Raw genomic sequence first — 18511 nt, forward strand, 5'->3', positions numbered from 1 at the left:
CTGCCCCTGTGCATTACGTCATCGATACCGGTACATTCGCAGTTAATTATATATATATATATATTTTGGAGGAGGAGGAGGAGGAAGATGCATCATGAACAGCAGCGTGCACATGCGGGAGACATTTCTCTTTCCATTGTCTTCAAATGACCTGGCTCGCTTTATTATCTGTAAATAAATGCAACGCACACACACACACACGTAAAAAAACAAAAAAACACAGCCAGCTTAAGAGGCGGGACTTCCTTCCGGCTGTTTATCTCGGTGTGCAGCCTTGCAGCGGGGAGGCGAGTCTGTGCACGATCGGATAACAAGGTAAGCTCGTTGACAGCGCATATATATTTATATATATACATGTATTTAATGAGTTATGCTATGTATTTTAAAGTGTCGCCGCCGCCGCTGCGCGCGCGCCCGTCTCCTTCCTGTTGCACGCGCAGCTGCGTGTTTGTAGCCGTTAGCTCGCGCTCTCAGCAGGGGGGCAGTCGGGCAAGACGTCCGCGGGGCCGTGGCCCCTGGAAGATGCATTGCAGTCCTGGTTTGTCCTCGTCTTGTCAACAGGCTCAATGACGTCACTGCTCCACCTGAGCGTGCCTATTCACCGCGCTGTGTAAAAGCAACACGACAGCAATATGCATGTTATATATCCGGATGGAGCTTTATTTTAAAAAAAAAGAGCTGTTGCTCTGAATTGTCTCGACTAACTTCAGACACTAAAGGGTCAAACTGGTTTTCACTGAGTCCATTAGTCTTCTGAGGAAGTGATGAATAATTAAACCCCTGAAATGTTCCCAGTGTGTCCTCTTTAAATAGTTTCGTGCAGCTCAAACCTCAAAGATATTCAAATGTGAAATACAATGCAGCTGCTAGTTTGTTTTTGTTATATTTGAGTAGCTGGAACAAGCCAAATTCTTTTCATTTATTGTCACTAAATATGTCATTTATTATAAATTAGTGTACATGACTGTTCTACTGAGCAACTAATCTATTATTTCTAGAAGAATATAACTTGATTTGAGAAGGCATTAATGGCTTAATGTTTTAATCAACATTGCAAAGACTTCTCTGTTTGGCACAGCGAGGGGACGTTGACGAGGAAGTACACGAAATTACCAAAAGGTATGTGGGCCCCTGAATGTTGCATCTCATTTAAAAACTATAGGTTTTAATGTGGAGGTGGGGGTTGCGACACAGATTCCCTCTAATCTGTCCTCACAAAGTCAGAAGTCCTGCTGATTGAAGAATCAATGAGTCGGTCGAGGTCCGGAGACGACGTGGCGTATTTTCTTTGTAATCACATGACGGCGAAAGTCTCAGTGTTTTCGGGCTGTGGGTCAGATAAAAGGCGACGTTTGGAGATGTCAAGTTTGATATACGAACGATTTATCAAGGAAATAATCAATTGATGCGTTTCATGATTTTCCCTTAACTAGAACAAAGGGCCCCAAAACCTGATTTTCTCGTCAAAGGGCCCCAAAACCTGATTGTCCAGTAGTGTGAGCCGGTGTGTCCCAGACTGTGTGCATAGGAAGTGAACAGAGTCATCGTGACCTCACTCGACCTGTCTGTCACAGTAAGCCCCGCCCCTAAAGCGTCACCTGCTTTATGGTCTGTTTGACCCTAAATGACCATAATTTACTAAATGAACATCATGCTGTATAGAAGAAGACTTGAAACTAGAGATTGAGACATAAACTCATGTTTACAATGTTTACTGAGGGAATACATCAAGAGAGAAGTAGTCATTTATATAGACTTCTGTACAACCAGAGGAGTCGCCCCCTGGTGGTCAGGAGAGAGAATGCAGCTTTAACACATGGAGCATAGACTTCTATACAACCAGAGGAGTCGCCCCCTGGTGGTCAGGAGACAGAATGCAGCTTTAACACATGAAGCATAGACTTCTATACAACCAGAAGAGTCGCCCCCTGGTGGTCAGGAGAGAGAATGCAGCTTTAACACATGAAGCATAGACTTCTATACAACCAGAAGAGTCGCCCCCTGGTGGTCAGGAGACAGAATGCAGCTTTAACACATGAAGCATAGACTTCTATACAACCAGAGGAGTCGCCCCCTGGTGGTCAGGAGAGAGAATGCAGCTTTAACACATGAAGCATAGACTTCTATACAACCAGAGGAGTCGCCCCCTGGTGGTCAGTGGAGAGAATGCAGCTTTAACACATGAAGCATAGACTTCTATACAACCAGAGGACTCGCCCCCTGGTGGTTAGTAGAGAGACGGTTGCCTCCTAGTGTGTCCATATACTCGTTAACTCCGCCTCCCTGTGCTTGCAGGTTTCCCCGCCACACGCCGCACGATGCTGGGCCGCTTGCTGCGAGGAGGCTGCGGCCCTCTGGTCCTCCTGTGGGCCCTGGCGCTGCCTCTGGTCTCCCTCCGCCGCTTGAGCCAACGCGGGAGCAGCGGCAGCGTCCCCGGCGAGCGGGACCGACCCAAGCTGCTGCTCCTGTCCTTCGACGGCTTCCGCTGGGACTACGTCGACCGGGTCCCGACGCCCAACTTCCACAGCCTCATGGACGGCGGCGTGACGGTGAGCCACGTGGAGAACGTGTACATCACCAAGACCTTCCCCAACCACTACAGCCTGGTGACGGGGCTGTACGCCGAGACGCACGGCATCGTGGCCAACGAGATGTACGACCCCGCCACCAACCGCTCCTTCTCCATGGAGACGGACAGCGTGTACGAGTCCCTGTGGTGGGAGGAGGCGGAGCCCCTCTGGGTGACCGTCCAGAAAGCCGGAGGGCGGAGCGCCGGCGCCATGTGGCCGGGGTCCGACGTGAAGATCCACGGCGCGTTGCCCGATCGGTACCTCCCGTACAACGCCTCGGTGTCCTTCGAAGCCAGGGTGGAGCGCATCGTCGAGTGGTTCTCCGCCCCCGAGGAGGAGGGGCAGGCGGCGGCGGTGGATTTCGGAGTCCTGTACTGGGAGGAGCCGGACGAGAGCGGACACCTGTTCGGGCCTCAGAGCAACCTCATGGACCGGGTCATCGCCAACATCGACGAGAAGCTCGGCTTCCTCATCGACGAGCTGAAGAAGGCGGGGCTGTACGAGGAGGTGAACCTGGTGGTGACCAGCGACCACGGCATGGCGCAGCTGTCCCGGGAAAAGATCATCGAGCTGGACGTGTACGTGAGCAGGGACCTGTACACCTGGGTGGGCAAGAGCCCGGTGGTGGGGATACTGCCCAAAGAAGGTATGCCGCTTTTTTAAAACCAAAGTCTCTACGTCTTCTACGAAATCCGCCGTCTCCGGTCTCGCTAGCTAACGCGCCGTGCGGTTTATCTTCTGCTCCGTCTCGCAGGGAAGCTGGACGAGGTCTTCGGCAAGCTGGTGGACGCCAACCCGAACATGGAAGTGTACAAGAAGGAGGACATCCCCGAGCGCTTCCACTATCAGCACAACGTCCGGATCATGCCCATCATCATCGAGTCCAAGGAGGGCTGGACCATCATGCAGAACAGGACCGGGCCCTTCATGCGTGCGTGGTTATAGGGTTTTCTTTTGTTGTGTGTGTGTGTGTGTGTGTTGTTTCAAACAGCAGATGCAGTTTGCTCTATTAATAGCTTCCCAGGAGCTCATGTAGTCCACAAGCGGTGATTAACAAAGAGAGTTTTCACTTTGAAACGGTAGCAAGTTTGTCTTCAGCCGTCACCGAGTGCTGTTTTTGTCCTCTTCAGATTAGAGATCTCAAACTGTCTTTTTGAGTTTTTTCGCCGCCATCTCGTGTTCCTGCTCTCTCTCTCTCTTTCTCTCTCTCGCTGAAGGCTTGTTAATTAGTGAAATGATGGGCGGAGTCTGCAGCTGAGTAAAGACCACCTGTCAACAAGAACAGTTTCCGCTGTGTAGCAGTTTGATTCATGAGAGATCAATAATATGGATAATGAGACTATTAGCGGTTGCCGTCCGCTGCTCCAGTGCTTTACAGTGAAGACACTTTAGTATACTGGTGCATAGGACCCGGTGTGCATGAACGCTCACTCATTAATGATTGTTATCGGTGTTTGTTTACTGGACCGGCACTTCCTGGTTGCACCGTTTCAGGTGCGCCCTGCGAATAATCACTTTCTCCCCCGTTTATTGTCTATTTGAAGACCGCAGAACGTTATGCAGTATCTTTTTGAGGTCCAGTCAACATGTTGAATGCATTTCCTTCCTCGTAAAACATTTGCAAAAGCAATTTTTGCTGGTCAGGAGAGAGAATGCACAGGAGCAGGGAGACTTCTATATAACCAGAGGAGTCGCCCCCTGGTGGTCAGGAGAGAGAATGACGCTTTAACATATGAAGCATAGACTTCTATACAACCAGAGGAGCCGCCCCCTAGTGGTCATTAGAGAGAATGCAGCTTTACCACATGAAGCATAGACTTCTATACAAGCAGAGGAGTCGCCCCCTGGTGGTCAGGAGAGAGAATGCAGCTTTAACACATGAAGCATAGACTTCTATACAAGCAGAGGAGCCGCCCCCTGGTGGTCAGGAGAGAGAATGCAGCTTTAACACATGAAGCATAGACTTCTATACAAGCAGAGGAGTCGCCCCCTGGTGGTCAGGAGAGAGAATGCAGCTTTAACACAATAAATCATCTCAGAGGGCGACGGAGCGAGATTCTGCCGCCGGCTTTCGATTGGTGGATGTGGAAACTGGAAATCTATAAATTATGCAACGCAATAATAATCATCAAAACATTTCAACGGTTTCTTGCCTCTTCTCTCTCCAGTTGGGAACCACGGCTTCGACAACTCCTTGCGCTCCATGCAGCCCGTGTTCGTGGCCCGTGGGCCGGCCTTTCGGCAGAACTACGTCAAGGCCTCCATGCGCTCCGTTGACCTCTACCCCCTCATGTGCCACATCCTGTCCGTCGACCCGCTGCCCAACAACGGCTCCCTCTCCGCCGTGCAGGACATGCTGTCCCAGGAGCCGCCGCCGTCGTCCACGCCCGGCGCGCCTCCCGGAGACAGCAGCAGCGCCGCCGCGCCCAGGCTCGACGTCCCGCCCCGGGGCAACGTCCACTCCTACGCGCCCGTCGTGGGCTCCTTGCTGGGCGTGGTGATGGTGCTGGGCTTCCTGGTGGTCTACATCAAGCAGGTGACCCTCAAGCAGCTGCCCTCGCTGAAGCACAGGAGCAGGGAGATGTCGCAGCCCTTGCTGCAGGAGGACCTGCACCTGTAGGCGGAGAGAGAGGGAAAGAGAGGGGAACCGATGGAAGACGTAAAAGAAGAAGAAGAAGAAGAAGAAAAGGAGGTATCGCTCCCCCAAGGTAGTCCACTCTGTCCAGAAGCACTCGCCCCAAACGCAGCCCTTACACGACTAAATGTGCTGCTGGAGATGAAGGCGATCCAGTGTGAAGATGTGCTTCTGGCATTTGTGGGGGGAAATGTCTGGGGTTTGCTTCTGGTTCAGGCTTCATCAAGATATAAAAAACACTTTTACATGGGCTTTATAGTGGCTTTGCTTTGATTGTACCTTAATTTTACCTAATATCATCTCGTCGGTGTCATAGTCACTTTATCAGTAAGCGTTAGGATGTGTAGGCCTGTGATTTCTTGTTGGTCGAGAAGCTGGGACTTGAATAAAATGGAGGCGTCTGTGTGCTCGAGACAAACTCGTCCGTCTGAAGGTGAAAGATGCAGATCTCCCCTTATGCGCATCGTAAACAACCAGTTTGTGTTTTTTTTAATCGACAGAAGGAGAGCCGGTGATGTCGCCAATGAACGAAGGGTACGTCCCGGTGCGTTGCGGTGCGTTCAGGCTCTGCTCTCTGACTTCAGAGTCGTTAAAAAATGCTGCTAGAACGAAACAACAAAGGGATCTGTAGCTGCCAATACGGATCATCAATGATTGGCAAAAATAGCGCGATAAGAGATCTGTAGAAGTTGTATTTGCTCCCGTTTTTTCTTCTTTTGTGAGTTTTATGACCGCCGAAAGTGATTGAGGGTCTTTCCTCGGTGGCGTTACAGAGGAACGCGACTTGTGTTCGTTTTTTTGGGGAAATTATTGTCGAGTCGGGAGAGGGGGAATGAACATTAATTTAAAAATAGCACTTTTCCAAAAGGGACGTATACAAAGTGCCTCACAGACGCTATGAAGCAAACACTGTGTGAAGCATATCGACACCTTTTGCTCTCCCGGCAGAATGAAGCGGTAGTTTACGTTTATTTGGCTTTTTTAAAATCCAGATTTGCGTGTCATAAAGGGAACGAAGGAACGGGGCCTTCTCTGATTTTTAAAATGTGTAAATTTATATGTTTCTTTCTTCTACTTGTGGTCCGAGCACTGAATTAGAAATCACTTTGAAATATATATATAAAAATGCTGTGATTAATCGGGAAAAAAAGTATTTTAAATGAAGTGTCAGGCGGTCGACTGGTGTGTGTCTGTGTGTGTGTGGTTGTGTATGTCTGTGTGTTACATTTGAATGTTCCATGGAAGCTGGTGTCCCACTAGAGACTCCTTCAGTTTGCCGGGCAGCCGCTCACAGGCGTAGGTTTAGTCCCGTTAGTCGCGTCACGACCTTTGCCCTTTCAGTCGCGGGTCGCCATTTGCCTTTTTTTTTAACCTGACTGAGCCGTGCTCTAAATGTGCAATCGTTTGTGTGTCAAGTCTGTGCTCGACCCTCCTCCTCCTGTTCATACGTCATCGTTAGTGAAATGTGAAGTGCAATTGCTCGTCGCTCAGTATTTCGTCACGAATTTCAAGGGTTTTCAAGTCGTTGAACTCGGTCCAGGAGGATATTTTTCCGGCGTGATTTGCACTACGGGGTCGACGTGACGGGGCGGCGAGCGGACGAGGTCGTGTTTAACTTGCACTTCTTGTTTGTGTAGTTGCTATTTGAAATTATGAAAAGTATAACATGAGGTGCCTCTTGCCAAAGAGCTTTTTTTGAATCAGTATATTAATAGAAAGTTAATTTGAATCCACATCTGCAAATCAATTCTTCTAATATTTTGTTCAGAAATAGATTTTTTTTCTTCTGCTTTTGTGCGTTTAGATGCGTTGATTAAAACTTGTGCCCCCCCCCCAAAAAAAGACAGAAATCACTGTGATATCGACTGTTTACAACATTTAAATCCAGAAATTGAAAGTATTTATGTGGAATTTTCTTTCTTATTCCCCGACTTGTTGATTTAAATGTAACCAGAGTATATTTAAATAATTCATTTGAAATGTTACAAAGGAGCAAAATGTTAGATCTGGTTCATCTCAGTTGATTATTAACTTTCAAATTAAAATGATATACAAATTAACTATCTTTGCCATGTTGATGCAAATAAAGACCTGTGTGAAACTGAGCAGTGTGTGTTTTAATGTTTGTGTCTGCGTGTTTGTGTGTCACACATTTTCCTAGTGACCGTTTATGTTTTCATGTCTTTCCTCAGTTTGAGAAAAGGATTACATGAGAAGTGGACTTTTAACATAAAGCTGAATATAGCAGTCGTCTGTTAAACTAATCACTTATTAAATGGGTATTTATAAATTAATAAACGGCATATATATATAAATTCAATCTAAACTTGTCGTAAAAATATAAAACAATGCATGCCACCATCCTCCCATCAGCAAGAATACAAAATAACCTTTAACTATATTCTGACCCTCTATTGATTTACGTGAAGTCCATTTAGAAAAATTAACATTTAAAATTTGGTTCAATTTAAGTTGAATCAATCTCGTCTCTTTTCCACTAAAGTGAACTAGTCCTTTAAAATCTTTCTGTGATTAATTACACATTCATTAAGAAACTTCTGGTAGCTGGAAGTATAAGATAAAAAATAAACCTTTATTAATCCAGCAGAGATTACAGGATTACAGCAGCAGTGCTCAAAAGAGACACAATAAAACATCAAGTAATATAAATAATCAGTAATAAAGACCATATTAAATATGTAGCCATATTAAATATGCAGATGGAATAAAAAAGTGTATAAAAGTACTTACTGAATTGAATCAATTATAAATTGTGACAATTTGGAGTAGAATAAGAGTAAAACATATCTAAAGGTGTCCCTTGTACTCAGGAGGTGTTTATTGGAGGTGTCTTCACTGCCAATGTGCCCTTGAAGGCCTCAGCTAGTCCATGAATCACTCGTTAACTCGCAGAGGTCAAAGGTCACCGTGATAGTTATCGCTGGAATTTGCCCAGAGAGAGAGAGAGAGAGAGAGAGAGAGGGAGAGAGAGAGAGAGATAGAGAGAGAGAGAGAGAGAGAGAGAGAGAGAGGGAGAGAGAGAGAGAGAGAGAGAGAGAGAGAGAGAGAGGGGAGAGGCAGGAGCACCTCAGCACGTTCAAGCCTCCAGGTCCGCCAGAAGAAGAAGAAAAAACTTCCTCAAAGCCCCAAAAAACAACAACAACAACAACAACAACAACAACAACAACAACAACAACAACAACAACAACATGGACAACATCTACGACGCGGTGGTTGAGGGACGCGATGCAGCGGGCAGCCCCGACCGCGCGCCCGCGAACGAGCACGAGCTCTCCGGTGAGGTGAAGGAGCCGCTGTACAGCGAGGTGCAGGTGCACCGCGCGGCGGAGGGAGCGCGCAGCGCGCCGCCGGACTACATGGACACCGGGGACGGGGACCGGGACCGGGAGCGGGGCAAATGGAGCGGTTCCTCTTCCTCCTCATCCAGCGACGAGGAGGCCAAAGCAGAGGAAGTGGTTAAAGCAGAGGAAGTGGTTAAAGTAGAGGAAGTGGTTAAAGCAGAGGAAGCGGTTAAAGCAGAGGAAGTGGTTGAAGTAGTGGTTAAAGTAGAGGAAGTGGTTGAAGTAGTGGTTAAAGTAGAGGAAGCGGTTAAAGTAGTGGAAGAGGTTAAAGCAGAGGAAGTGTCCGAGGTGAGCTTCGAGGTGGAGGATGCGCGCGGTGGGTCCAGGCGCTCCTCCTCGTCTTCCTCCTCTGCGTCCTCCGCGGCAGGAGACCCGTGCGACGACCCGCCGATCCAGCCGAGGCTGCGGGAGGAAGAGGAGGAGGATGAGAAGGAAAGCAGCGAGGAGGAGTCCGTCGACTACAGCCTGAAGACTCTGGAGAGCGTCACGCTGGAGGAGAGCAGCGCGGAGCCGGAGGCCGCGGAGCAGCCGGAGATCTCCCTGTTCGTCAAGGTAAGACAGCACGCGCATGCAGGAAGTTAGTTTCCCCACCTGATGAACTCAGCTCTATGTGTCCTATTTGTCCAAAAAGCTCCACGGGCGTGAATCTATAATGTTTTATCCTCTTGAACGGCTCCTGATGGATTATTTAGTGCTATGGTCCCAAAAGTAAAAGTAATGGATCATCACTGTGTACGAGGTGGAGATCCTTTTAATTACTTCGTGCTGCTTGTGATCAATAAAGTTTTATCTTGGCCTATAATAATAAATCAGAATTGACTCCTCTGGTTGTATAGAAGTCTATGCTTCATGTGTTGAAGCTGCATTCTTTCTCCTGACCACCAGGGGGGGGACTCCTCTGGTTGTATAGAAGTCTATATAAGTGACTCTACTTCTCTCTTGATGTAAACATTGTAAACATGAGTTTATGTCTCAATCTCTAGTTACAAGTCTTCTTCTATACAGCGTGATGTTTATTCAGTACATTATGGTCTGTTAGAGTCAAACAGACCACAAAGCAGGGGATGCTTTAGGGGCGGGGCTACAAGGTGATTGACAGGTCTCTACAAACCAATGAATGACGTATGGGTGACATCATATGCAGCAACCCGAACTGACTTTAGAGGTTATTAAATCAAACGTTTTTATGAGAAACACATGTAGGGAAACAATAATTCTAGTATTAAATATAAGTATATTGTATGTTTTTTCAGTGAGAGATATCAGAAGCAGTGATCTGTTGTGTCAGAAGCTTTGTCGGTGACTTTAACCCGCGGGCAGCAACCTGCTGTAATAATTAACTCCTTTACTGTACAGAAACCAGGAGGTGAACTCCAAGTCTGCGCAAATCCCACTGTGTGCTTTCGCTGGCTCTCTGATAGAGCCGGTCTGGGAGCTGTGGGCTCCTATCAGCACCCAGCAGGGGTCACCTTGCTGATTGGGCAACAAAAGATGGAGGGTCAGTGGGCGGGGCTTAACAAAGGAGCTGGACGAGAGGCCTCGTAAGAGGAAAACGACCTCGAGAAACAAATCGGTGGCGTTCTTGGACATTAGAGGGTGTGCTATCTGGATGTCATTACATGACGATTACGATAAAACGGACCATAGTTCACCGAGGAGGTGACAACCCTTCCCCAACCTCCACCCTGGCTAACCCGTTGGCGCATTTCCCAACAGTTTAATCTCCGGCAGTCGCCATAAACCCCAACCGAACTGCGCTATAAAAACAGGGAGGGGTCTGTCGATGCTAAAAAGAGGAGGCTATCGCTACTTATGAGCGTTTCTTAATCTTTGTAATATTCTGATACGGTGCGATAACGGCTCCACTCGAGATAACGCCACCCTGGAAGACGCTGGAGCGGCCATTTAAAGTTTCATCGTGTTCCTGGGGGTTCGCCGTCGCTATTAAGACAAAGTGAGCGTTCAAACACTCCCCTCCACCTCGGCTCTGGAGAAATACAACTCGCTAGTTACTGTTTGATGTTCAGGTGAATGATTAGCCCGACCAGTCAGTGATTGAGCTTCCTTTTGTCTCACAAAAGGACACAAAAAAGCTTTCTTAAAAGTTTGTGGTTTCATGATCGTCACGGTTTTAGACATTTTGGTTCACACGCTTGAGTTGCTATCGCTGTCGTATCTGTATGGTGAGTGTACAGCCGTGTTAGCTTAGCACAAACACTGGTAACAGGGGGAAACTGCTAGCGCTGTTAACAAAAAATGCTCCAAAAGCAACTCGAAAAGCTCAATAATTAACCCATTGATAGTCATTAATATGAGGGTGAGCGACCTTCACATCAAACCGACAGCAATGTCTCACCGTTCATTTGATGTTTAAATTATTTTTTTTTCTTTCTGTTAAAACAAATCAAAGGTTTGCTTCGTGTCTGTGTGTAGAGTTCAGAAACATGGGACCAAAAAAAGTATGTGCCACACTTTTTTCTTGGCCTTTGGACAGTGCCAGGTTAGCTGTTAGCTTTTTCCACTGTCATTATGCTAAGCTAAGCTAATTGGATGCTAGCTGCAGCTGTGCATTCACTTTGATTAAGACCTCTTCAAGTGACACATTTAGAAAGTACCCAACACAAACTGATAATGAACTCCTCCTCGCGGCTCAGTGATGGGTTTGTGCTGCATGTCGGCACATCAGCCAGGAGAGGGGGCTGCTCTATAAATAGAATAAAAGACAAACCCTCTCTCTCTCTCTCTTTCTATTCTTTCAAATGTGCAGATGATGAGAGATTTTGTTTCTGGGTAAATCTCTCGTAAACACCCATGAAGACTTTAGCTTTATTTATCTTTGTTGCTCTACTTTGACCCTTTTTTTTGGCGTAAAAAAACGGACACCAAGTCTGGCCTTAAAACCAAAGACTGGCGTCAATAATTCACAGAGGAATCCTCTCCGGGTGTCATGCTGCTGCTGCTCAAATACAACCTGCCGGTAAACACACATTTAATATGAAGGAAGTGAAAATGTTATATTTTATTAGTTTGAGATAGAAGAAGGTCAAAGAAGCTGAAGATGCTAAAGGTAAATGAGAAAGGCGACCAGGTCAGGAGAGACGAGACGGACGTGTGTGTGTGTGTGTGTGTGTGTGTGTGTGTGTGTGTGTGTGTGTGTGTGTTAGAGGGGAGTTTGGTTGCAGCGGTGGGAAGAGAGGGATGGGGCTCCGCCCCCCCGGTGCTATAGACTGACACCTGTTCTCCACTGTGTGTCAGTGAGCAGTCGCTCTGCTCTCCATCTGTGTCTCTAAATCAGAGCGCGGGGCTCCACCTGCCACCTGGACCCGGACACACCGACCAGGAAGACGACCCTCGCCGGACCCCCCCCCCCCCCCCCTCCCTCCCTCCCAAAAAAAGGGTGGAGGTCATCCAATCAGGGTCGACAGGAAACGAGCACGTCTTCACACGGGATCCACAGCGGAGATAATCTCACAGAAGATATCTTGTTTTTTTTCCCTCCCTCTATCTATTTTTCTGGAGAATGTAGACCTTATCAATGATAAGCAAAGGGACAGTAGTTCAAATACAATAAAAAAGGCTCAAGGAGAGAGCCGAAAGCAGGACGCCATGTCCACAAACAGTCAAGACAGAGAGCCGGATATCGAGCTGTTTGTGAAGGTAAGACGGAGACTCACCGGTGGCTACGGGAAGTTTCAGATATAGATGGAGAGATAGTCCACGAGCAGCGCAGCGTGTGGTGGAAAAGCTGGTGTAACTCAATAGTGGAGGTAGAGTTACAGCGGCACACTGCTCCATGTTGACCCGGCGCTGTTGTGACAGTGATACTGAAGCTGCTCGCACATTAAAAGGCAATCAGACCTTTGAAAAACAAGGCAAGCGCACGACTCACAATCAAATATTGTGTATTCAAGTATCCCCGATGTTTAATTGTTTAATCAAAAGACGCTCCAGATTATCTGCTGACAGAGTTGTGTAATCCTCCACAACAAGATGCACTTGAGGCCCGGTGGGAAATGTTAGAGGCACAGATGTGAAAACTATACCTGAGGCAGGTGAGGAGGACGAAGAGGAGGAGGAGGAGGAGGAGGAGGAAGGGAAGCAGGTGGAGGAGCTTGCCGCCTGGATGCACTGACCCAATTATGTAGCTGGCGTCGGAGGCCGCTCTCCGCCGATCCTCCTCCCGGGAACGCGGTCGGCCGGGTAACCGGAAGCCGACCGGCACTCGGCTCGCTTTGCCGTTAACGATGTTGTTTCACCGCGCTCCTAAAACGCCGTAGGTTGGGTTGTTTTTGCATTTAGGCAACAATGAAAAGTCGCCACTCTTCTCAAACTGTGGGTACAACGGCTCACACACGTCTGCACGTTGTTGTTATCACCTTGAAAAGATATTCAGTGCAAAACAGGTTAATTGCAGTAACAATAAGCTGTTTATTAGTGCCTGATATTAGTTGTTGTTTTGCACATACAGAACTTTATTTGCATCCTTCTAACATTGTATTAGACTGATATTGACTCGTGCTCGGCTCTATGTGTGAGGTGTGCTGGCCTCCAGAGTCTGATGCACAGACCTCATGCTGCAGAGAGCTGTCCGACATGGCTGCACCTCCTTAAATTACCTTCAATGTAAACTTTCACTGTACCAACACATCACGACACAAGATATCTGGGTTATCCAATGAGGGAGGATTGGTTGCATCATGGGATCGTGACCAATAGCCGGGGTGTACCTCGTCCTCTGCTGCCACCATGTTGACCTTTCCTCATTCTACTTTGTCTCTTTTCAGTCTCCAAAACCTTGAGGAAGTAAAATATCGAAATACCGTAAAAACACTCATATTTCTGCAGTGCCATCCTGTTTAAAGCATGCTACTTTAATCAATAGCTTTCATAAAGCACCTGAGAAAAGACAAGATGCTCTAGCACCCTAACCCAGGTCCAGTGAAGTATACATGTACAGTGCACAGGTTGCCCACAGACCCAGTGTTGTGTGTGTGTGTGTGTGTGTGTGTGTGTGTGTGTGTGTCAGCTTTTGTCCCCCGTGTTCTAGATGTTGATTGGCCATTATCAGCGGCCCGTGTATTGTGTTACCGGTGGGCCGAGCCGTAACAATGCACGGGCGGGAGCGTCCCGTGCGCTCGGCTGCCCGGCGGCGCATCAATGGCCGCTGCACATACAGTCGGCTCAGCTACTTTTAGGCCGACGGCTGTGCTTTTCTGGTGTTTGCGAGGAGCGGTCGTTCCCTGTTGTTTGTCTTGCATCGCTTGGCGCTGCAACCGAGTCAATCATTTATTGGCATTTGTGTTATTTTACCATCTCAAATATGGAATTTACAGCTCTGCACGTACATAAGTGGCAAATGTTTAGTTTACGAATCATTGATGGTATTAAACGAAGGTCTCCGTTTGACCTTGAGGTCATTGCACTTATTTATGCAGCGTGTTGTGGACCCCACGGTGCCTGCAGGGCCTCAAGGTCTGACCCTGCAGGTTGTGACCCGCCGGCCAGTGAACCAGCTGATGGAACCACTATGTATAATTCAGCTGGTTCATGTGGGTCAGGTGTCAGGCTGCCGCCCTGCTGCATGTCTGCACATGTAGAGCAGGGTGAGACCGAGTCAAGACCTAAATTAGGGCAGGTAGAGACCAAGGCAAGACCTAGATTAGGACAGGGTGAGACAGAGTCAGGACCTAGACCAAGACAGGGTGAGACCAAGTCAAGACCTAGATTAGGGCAGGTAGAGACCGAGGCAAGACCTAGATTAGGGCAGGTAGAGACCGAGGCAAGACCTAGATTAGGGCGGGTAGAGACCAAGGCAAGACCTAGATTAGGGCAGGTGGAGACCGAGGCAAGACCTAGATTAGGGCGGGTAGAGACCGAGGCAAGACCTAGATTAGGGCTAGACCGGTGAGAGTCCCACATGATACTTGAGATTACCGGGTTGAAGTCCGAGACCTTCAATAAGTGATCCGAAACCAAGACAGATCTCAAGTACTACATCTGTCTACCCGCCACATCGTGCACGTGAAACAACCGGCGTCAGGGTGACGTGTTGATGTGTGTTTGCGTCGTGTTTTCCAGGAACGACCTTACTGGTCAAATAAGAGAGGAAAGATAACAGTCAGCTAAGTGCAATGTGTATTTAATAGCTAGCAGCAAGGTTGTCAACCTTGAGCCTTGAAAGTTGGGGGAAGTTTCCAGATTACATTAATTTCCTTGTGATCAGATGTCTTGTTTTGTCCGGCCAACACCCCTAAAACCAAAGAGAATATATTTTCTACGATACAAAGCACATTTTAGAGCCCGGCACCTTTAGATAGTTTATTTTTCCAACCGATTAGTCACCAAAATCAACGCAGCTCCAATGTCCGAAATGTGCCGACTCAGCTCTTTGTCCGTGTTTCCACTCTGCGTGACTCGTCTGACGTGTTTTCTTCTTCTGTGTTTTCTCCTTGCAGGCCGGCAACGACGGGGAAAGCATCGGCAACTGTCCCTTCTCTCAGCGCCTCTTCATGATCCTCTGGCTCAAAGGAGTGGTCTTCAACGTCACCACCGTGGACCTCAAAAGGTCAGCAGGGTTCAGAGACGCATTGGAGACACCCCCTAACCCAACACCCCCAAATCTAATACCCCCCAACCCAACACCTCCCAACCCAACACCGCCAAACCCAACACCCCAAAAACAAACACCCCCAAACCCAACAACCCCAAACCCAACACCCCTAAACCAAACAACCCCCAACCCAACACCTCCCAAATCCAACACCCCAAACCCAACACCCCCAAACCAAACACCTCCGAACCCAACACCCCCATACCCAACACTCCCAATCCAACATCCCCAAACCCAACACTCCCAAACCCAACACCCCAAATCCAACACTCCCAAACCCAACACCACCCAACACCCCCAACCCAACACCCTAAACCCAACACTCCCAAACCCAACACCCCCATACCCAACACTCCCAAACCAAACACCTCCAAACCCAACACCCCCAACCCAACACCGCCAAACCCAACACCCCAAAAACAAACACCCCCAAACCCAACAACCCCAAACCCAACACCGCCAACCCAACACCCTAAACCTAACACTCCCAAACCCGACACCACCCAACACCCCCAAACCCAACACCCCCCAACCCAACACCCTCAAACCCAACACACCTAAACCAAACCCACAAACCCATAACCCCCATACTCAACAACCCCCAACACCCCAATACCCAAAATCCCTTTCTTCTTCTACCTCCGTGTCTCTCTCTGCAGGAAGCCGGCAGATCTGCACAACCTGGCCCCGGGGACACACCCTCCTTTCCTGACCTTCGACGGAGAAGTGAAGACCGACATCAACAAGATCGAGGAGTTCCTGGAGGAAACGCTCTGTCCTCCAAAGTAATTCAGCCGGAAGGTTTTAACAGCACATAGCTTTTTCTTTTTCTTTTAACGGTATCGCCGACCTGCACACACGCTGCTTTTATTTCACCTCAGCGACACCGTTGAAAGGACAGGAAACGCTTTACGGTCAATAAAAGCGAGATTTGCGCCGCGTTTGCCGCGGCAAAGCGTCAAATGATACGGCTGTTTGTTGTTTATGGCCGCTGTAAATCTATTGTGAATGAGTGTGTGTATGTGTGTGTGCGTGTGTCTTAGGCACACACACTTGTAACTGTATACGATTTACTGTGTTGCAGTTATTGTATGTCAGTTTTTTTTTTTTAAATCCAGAGTTATTTATGTACGGTATTTTCATTCCCATGAAGAAAAGTAAAAAGAGAAAAAAAAAAATCCGAGCCAGTAAGTTGCCTGAGAAAAACGTCAGATCAACTTAATCTTTCTTTTACTGCCTGTAAAGTTTCTTGCATTATAAATGGAGCCGAGTGTGAGAGCGCTTGAGGGGCGGCCGGCCAACTCGGTGTGAGTGTGTAACATGCTTATAGTCTGAGTCCAGGTGTTAATGCCATCCAGATGGTTTGGGTCTGCCTGCGTCTCTGACACTGCCCCCCCCCCCCCCCCATCACCCCCCCTCTCTCCGTCTGCTCAGGTATCCCAAACTAGCCGCCAAGCAGAGGGAGTCGAACACAGCTGGAAACGACATCTTCGCCAAGTTCTCAGCCTACATCAAGAACACCAAACCAGAGGGCAACGCCGGTGGGCCGCTCGTTTTGTGCCATTCACACTCACATAGTCACACGCAACAGAAAAAAAGGAATATATACACACATATATATATGTATGACAGCTGTTATTAAGTTCCTCCACTAGGTAGTAGCAGAGTCCAGTGTTTGAGACTTGCTTTATTTTGCTGTGCTGCCACCTAGTGAGACACTTTCACCTTGCAGCAGTATTGTGCTTTTTTTTGTGATCACCTTTTTATTGATTTTCTACATATGTATATAACGAAAAGATGTGCACAATACATGTACATAAAGATATACATGCACATAATCATACAAATAAAGTAAATACACAAGGGTATACATACATATTGCATATACGCACATACACATGTACACCCGCATATATACATGTACATGTTTGATGTGTGTGACTTGTGTGCTCAGTCCTGGAGAAAGGCTTGACCAAGGCCTTGAGGAAGCTGGACGACTACCTGAACAGCACCTTGCCGGATGAGATCGACGCCGACAGCATGGAGGAGGAGAAGGGCTCCAACCGGAGCTTCCTGGACGGAGGCGAGCTCACCCTCGCTGACTGCAACCTGCTGCCCAAACTGCACATCGTCAAGGTAGAGACGGCAGATTATCTTACAAAAGTGATTATGTTTGAGGCTATTTGAAAGCAACAAATTCAAACACGGCATTCCTAATACTTGATAGTTAGAATAAAGCAAAAACTAAATAGTACCACAGTATACATATAATAATTATAATAATTCACCAGCTTCCAGTTTCTTTAGCCATCCAGGAAGTGAATTGTTGAAATATCTATTGAAGGGTGATCCCTCTATACCTCTAGCGCAGGGGAGTCAAACTCATTTTAGTTAAGAGGCCAAAAGTTATATATTAAGTTATTATAAATATCATCAACACCACGAATGAATGTGGCCAGTTGAGCAGTAACAAATAGTAATATCAGCGCTCCTATCAATTGTCACCGTGGCTCAGTGGTTAGCATGCCTGAAATTTTTTATTTTTTGTAATTAATGAAAAAATTTAAAAAAAAAATTTTTAGTTAAAATTTCAAAACAGAAATATATTTAAACTAAAAAAAATTTTTTTTCCTTTTTGTTAAAATATTAAAACATAAATATATTTCAACTAAAAAAAAAAGTTTTAAAAAGTTTTTAAAAAAAATTGTTAAAATTTAAACTAAAAACATAAATAAATGTAAACTAAAAAAAAAAAATTTAAATGTAAAAAAACTAAATAATTTTTTTTAAAAAAAAGGCATTTTAACAGGACCCCTGGCGGGGGCCGGATCCGGCCCACGGGCCATATGTTTGACACCCCTGCTTCAGCGCCACCTGCAGGTTTACAACCAGACACCTGCTCAACTATTCCCATCATTCCCATCAGCTAGCTGCACTTTGTGTTTGGTGCTAATGGTTGCATGCTAACTACCTAAAGCTCCCACCGGCTTCTCTTTCTTGAGCATTATCAGCACCATAAAAATTGTTAGGGTGTTGAAAGTGGGTTTAAATTTACTCGCCATTCAGCATTGCACACAATCTGGTTATAAAACTGAAGGATTTTAATCGTCTGACAAGAAAAAAACCCTGACATTCCAGTTTGTCCCTGTTTGTCCCTCCTCTCTCGCAGGTCGTCGCTAAGAAGTACCGCAACTACGACATCCCCTCCGACATGTCGGGCGTGTGGCGGTATCTGAAGAACGCCTACACGCGCGACGAGTTCACCAACACCTGCGCCGCCGACGGCGAGATCGAGACCGCCTACAAGGACGTGGCGAGGAGGCTGGCCAAGTAG

General features: G+C 47.3%; 2 protein-coding genes across 4 annotated transcripts; both read left to right on the forward strand.

Moving 5' to 3' along the window:
• Positions 1-101: 101 nt before the first annotated feature.
• Positions 102-7310, forward strand: enpp5 (ectonucleotide pyrophosphatase/phosphodiesterase 5). Its single transcript, XM_068576851.1, has 4 exons — positions 102-315; positions 2296-3216; positions 3325-3501; positions 4739-7310. The coding sequence occupies exons 2-4, from the start codon at positions 2319-2321 to the stop codon at positions 5188-5190; spliced, it is 1527 nt and encodes a 508-aa protein (XP_068432952.1). The 5' UTR covers positions 102-315; positions 2296-2318; the 3' UTR covers positions 5191-7310.
• On the forward strand, positions 5369-18511 carry clic5b (chloride intracellular channel 5b). 3 transcript variants are annotated; one of them, XM_068576852.1, is made up of 7 exons: positions 5369-5404; positions 8874-9119; positions 15023-15132; positions 15837-15962; positions 16612-16718; positions 17132-17313; positions 18347-18511. In XM_068576852.1, exons 1-7 carry the CDS (start codon positions 5369-5371, stop codon positions 18509-18511), a joined length of 972 nt encoding a protein of 323 aa, XP_068432953.1. The 3 variants fall into 3 exon arrangements, with proteins under 3 accessions (XP_068432953.1, XP_068432956.1, XP_068432955.1); XM_068576855.1 differs by lacking the exons at positions 5369-5404; positions 8874-9119 and adding exons at positions 11462-11477; positions 12193-12224; XM_068576854.1 differs by lacking the exons at positions 5369-5404; positions 8874-9119 and adding an exon at positions 12174-12224.

Source organism: Clinocottus analis, unplaced genomic scaffold (assembly GCF_023055335.1).
Source record: "Clinocottus analis isolate CAN_PGR_092001 unplaced genomic scaffold, fCliAna1.0.p SCAF_15, whole genome shotgun sequence".
Classification (NCBI taxonomy): Eukaryota; Metazoa; Chordata; class Actinopteri; order Perciformes; family Cottidae; genus Clinocottus; species Clinocottus analis.

Excerpts from the sequence above, each read along its gene's own strand:
- enpp5 (XM_068576851.1), top strand. The coding sequence starts at position 2,319 with ATGCTGGGCCGCTTGCTGCGAGGAGGCTGCGGCCCTCTGGTCCTCCTG. Across the intron at positions 3,217-3,324 it reads GGGGATACTGCCCAAAGAAG|GGAAGCTGGACGAGGTCTTC; the intron begins GTATGCCGCTTT and ends TCCGTCTCGCAG. Across the intron at positions 3,502-4,738 it reads CAGGACCGGGCCCTTCATGC|TTGGGAACCACGGCTTCGAC; the intron begins GTGCGTGGTTAT and ends TTCTCTCTCCAG.
- clic5b (XM_068576852.1), top strand. The coding sequence starts at position 5,369 with ATGTGCTTCTGGCATTTGTGGGGGGAAATGTCTGGG. Across the intron at positions 9,120-15,022 it reads AGATCTCCCTGTTCGTCAAG|GCCGGCAACGACGGGGAAAG; the intron begins GTAAGACAGCAC and ends TTCTCCTTGCAG. Across the intron at positions 17,314-18,346 it reads CCAAACTGCACATCGTCAAG|GTCGTCGCTAAGAAGTACCG; the intron begins GTAGAGACGGCA and ends CCTCTCTCGCAG.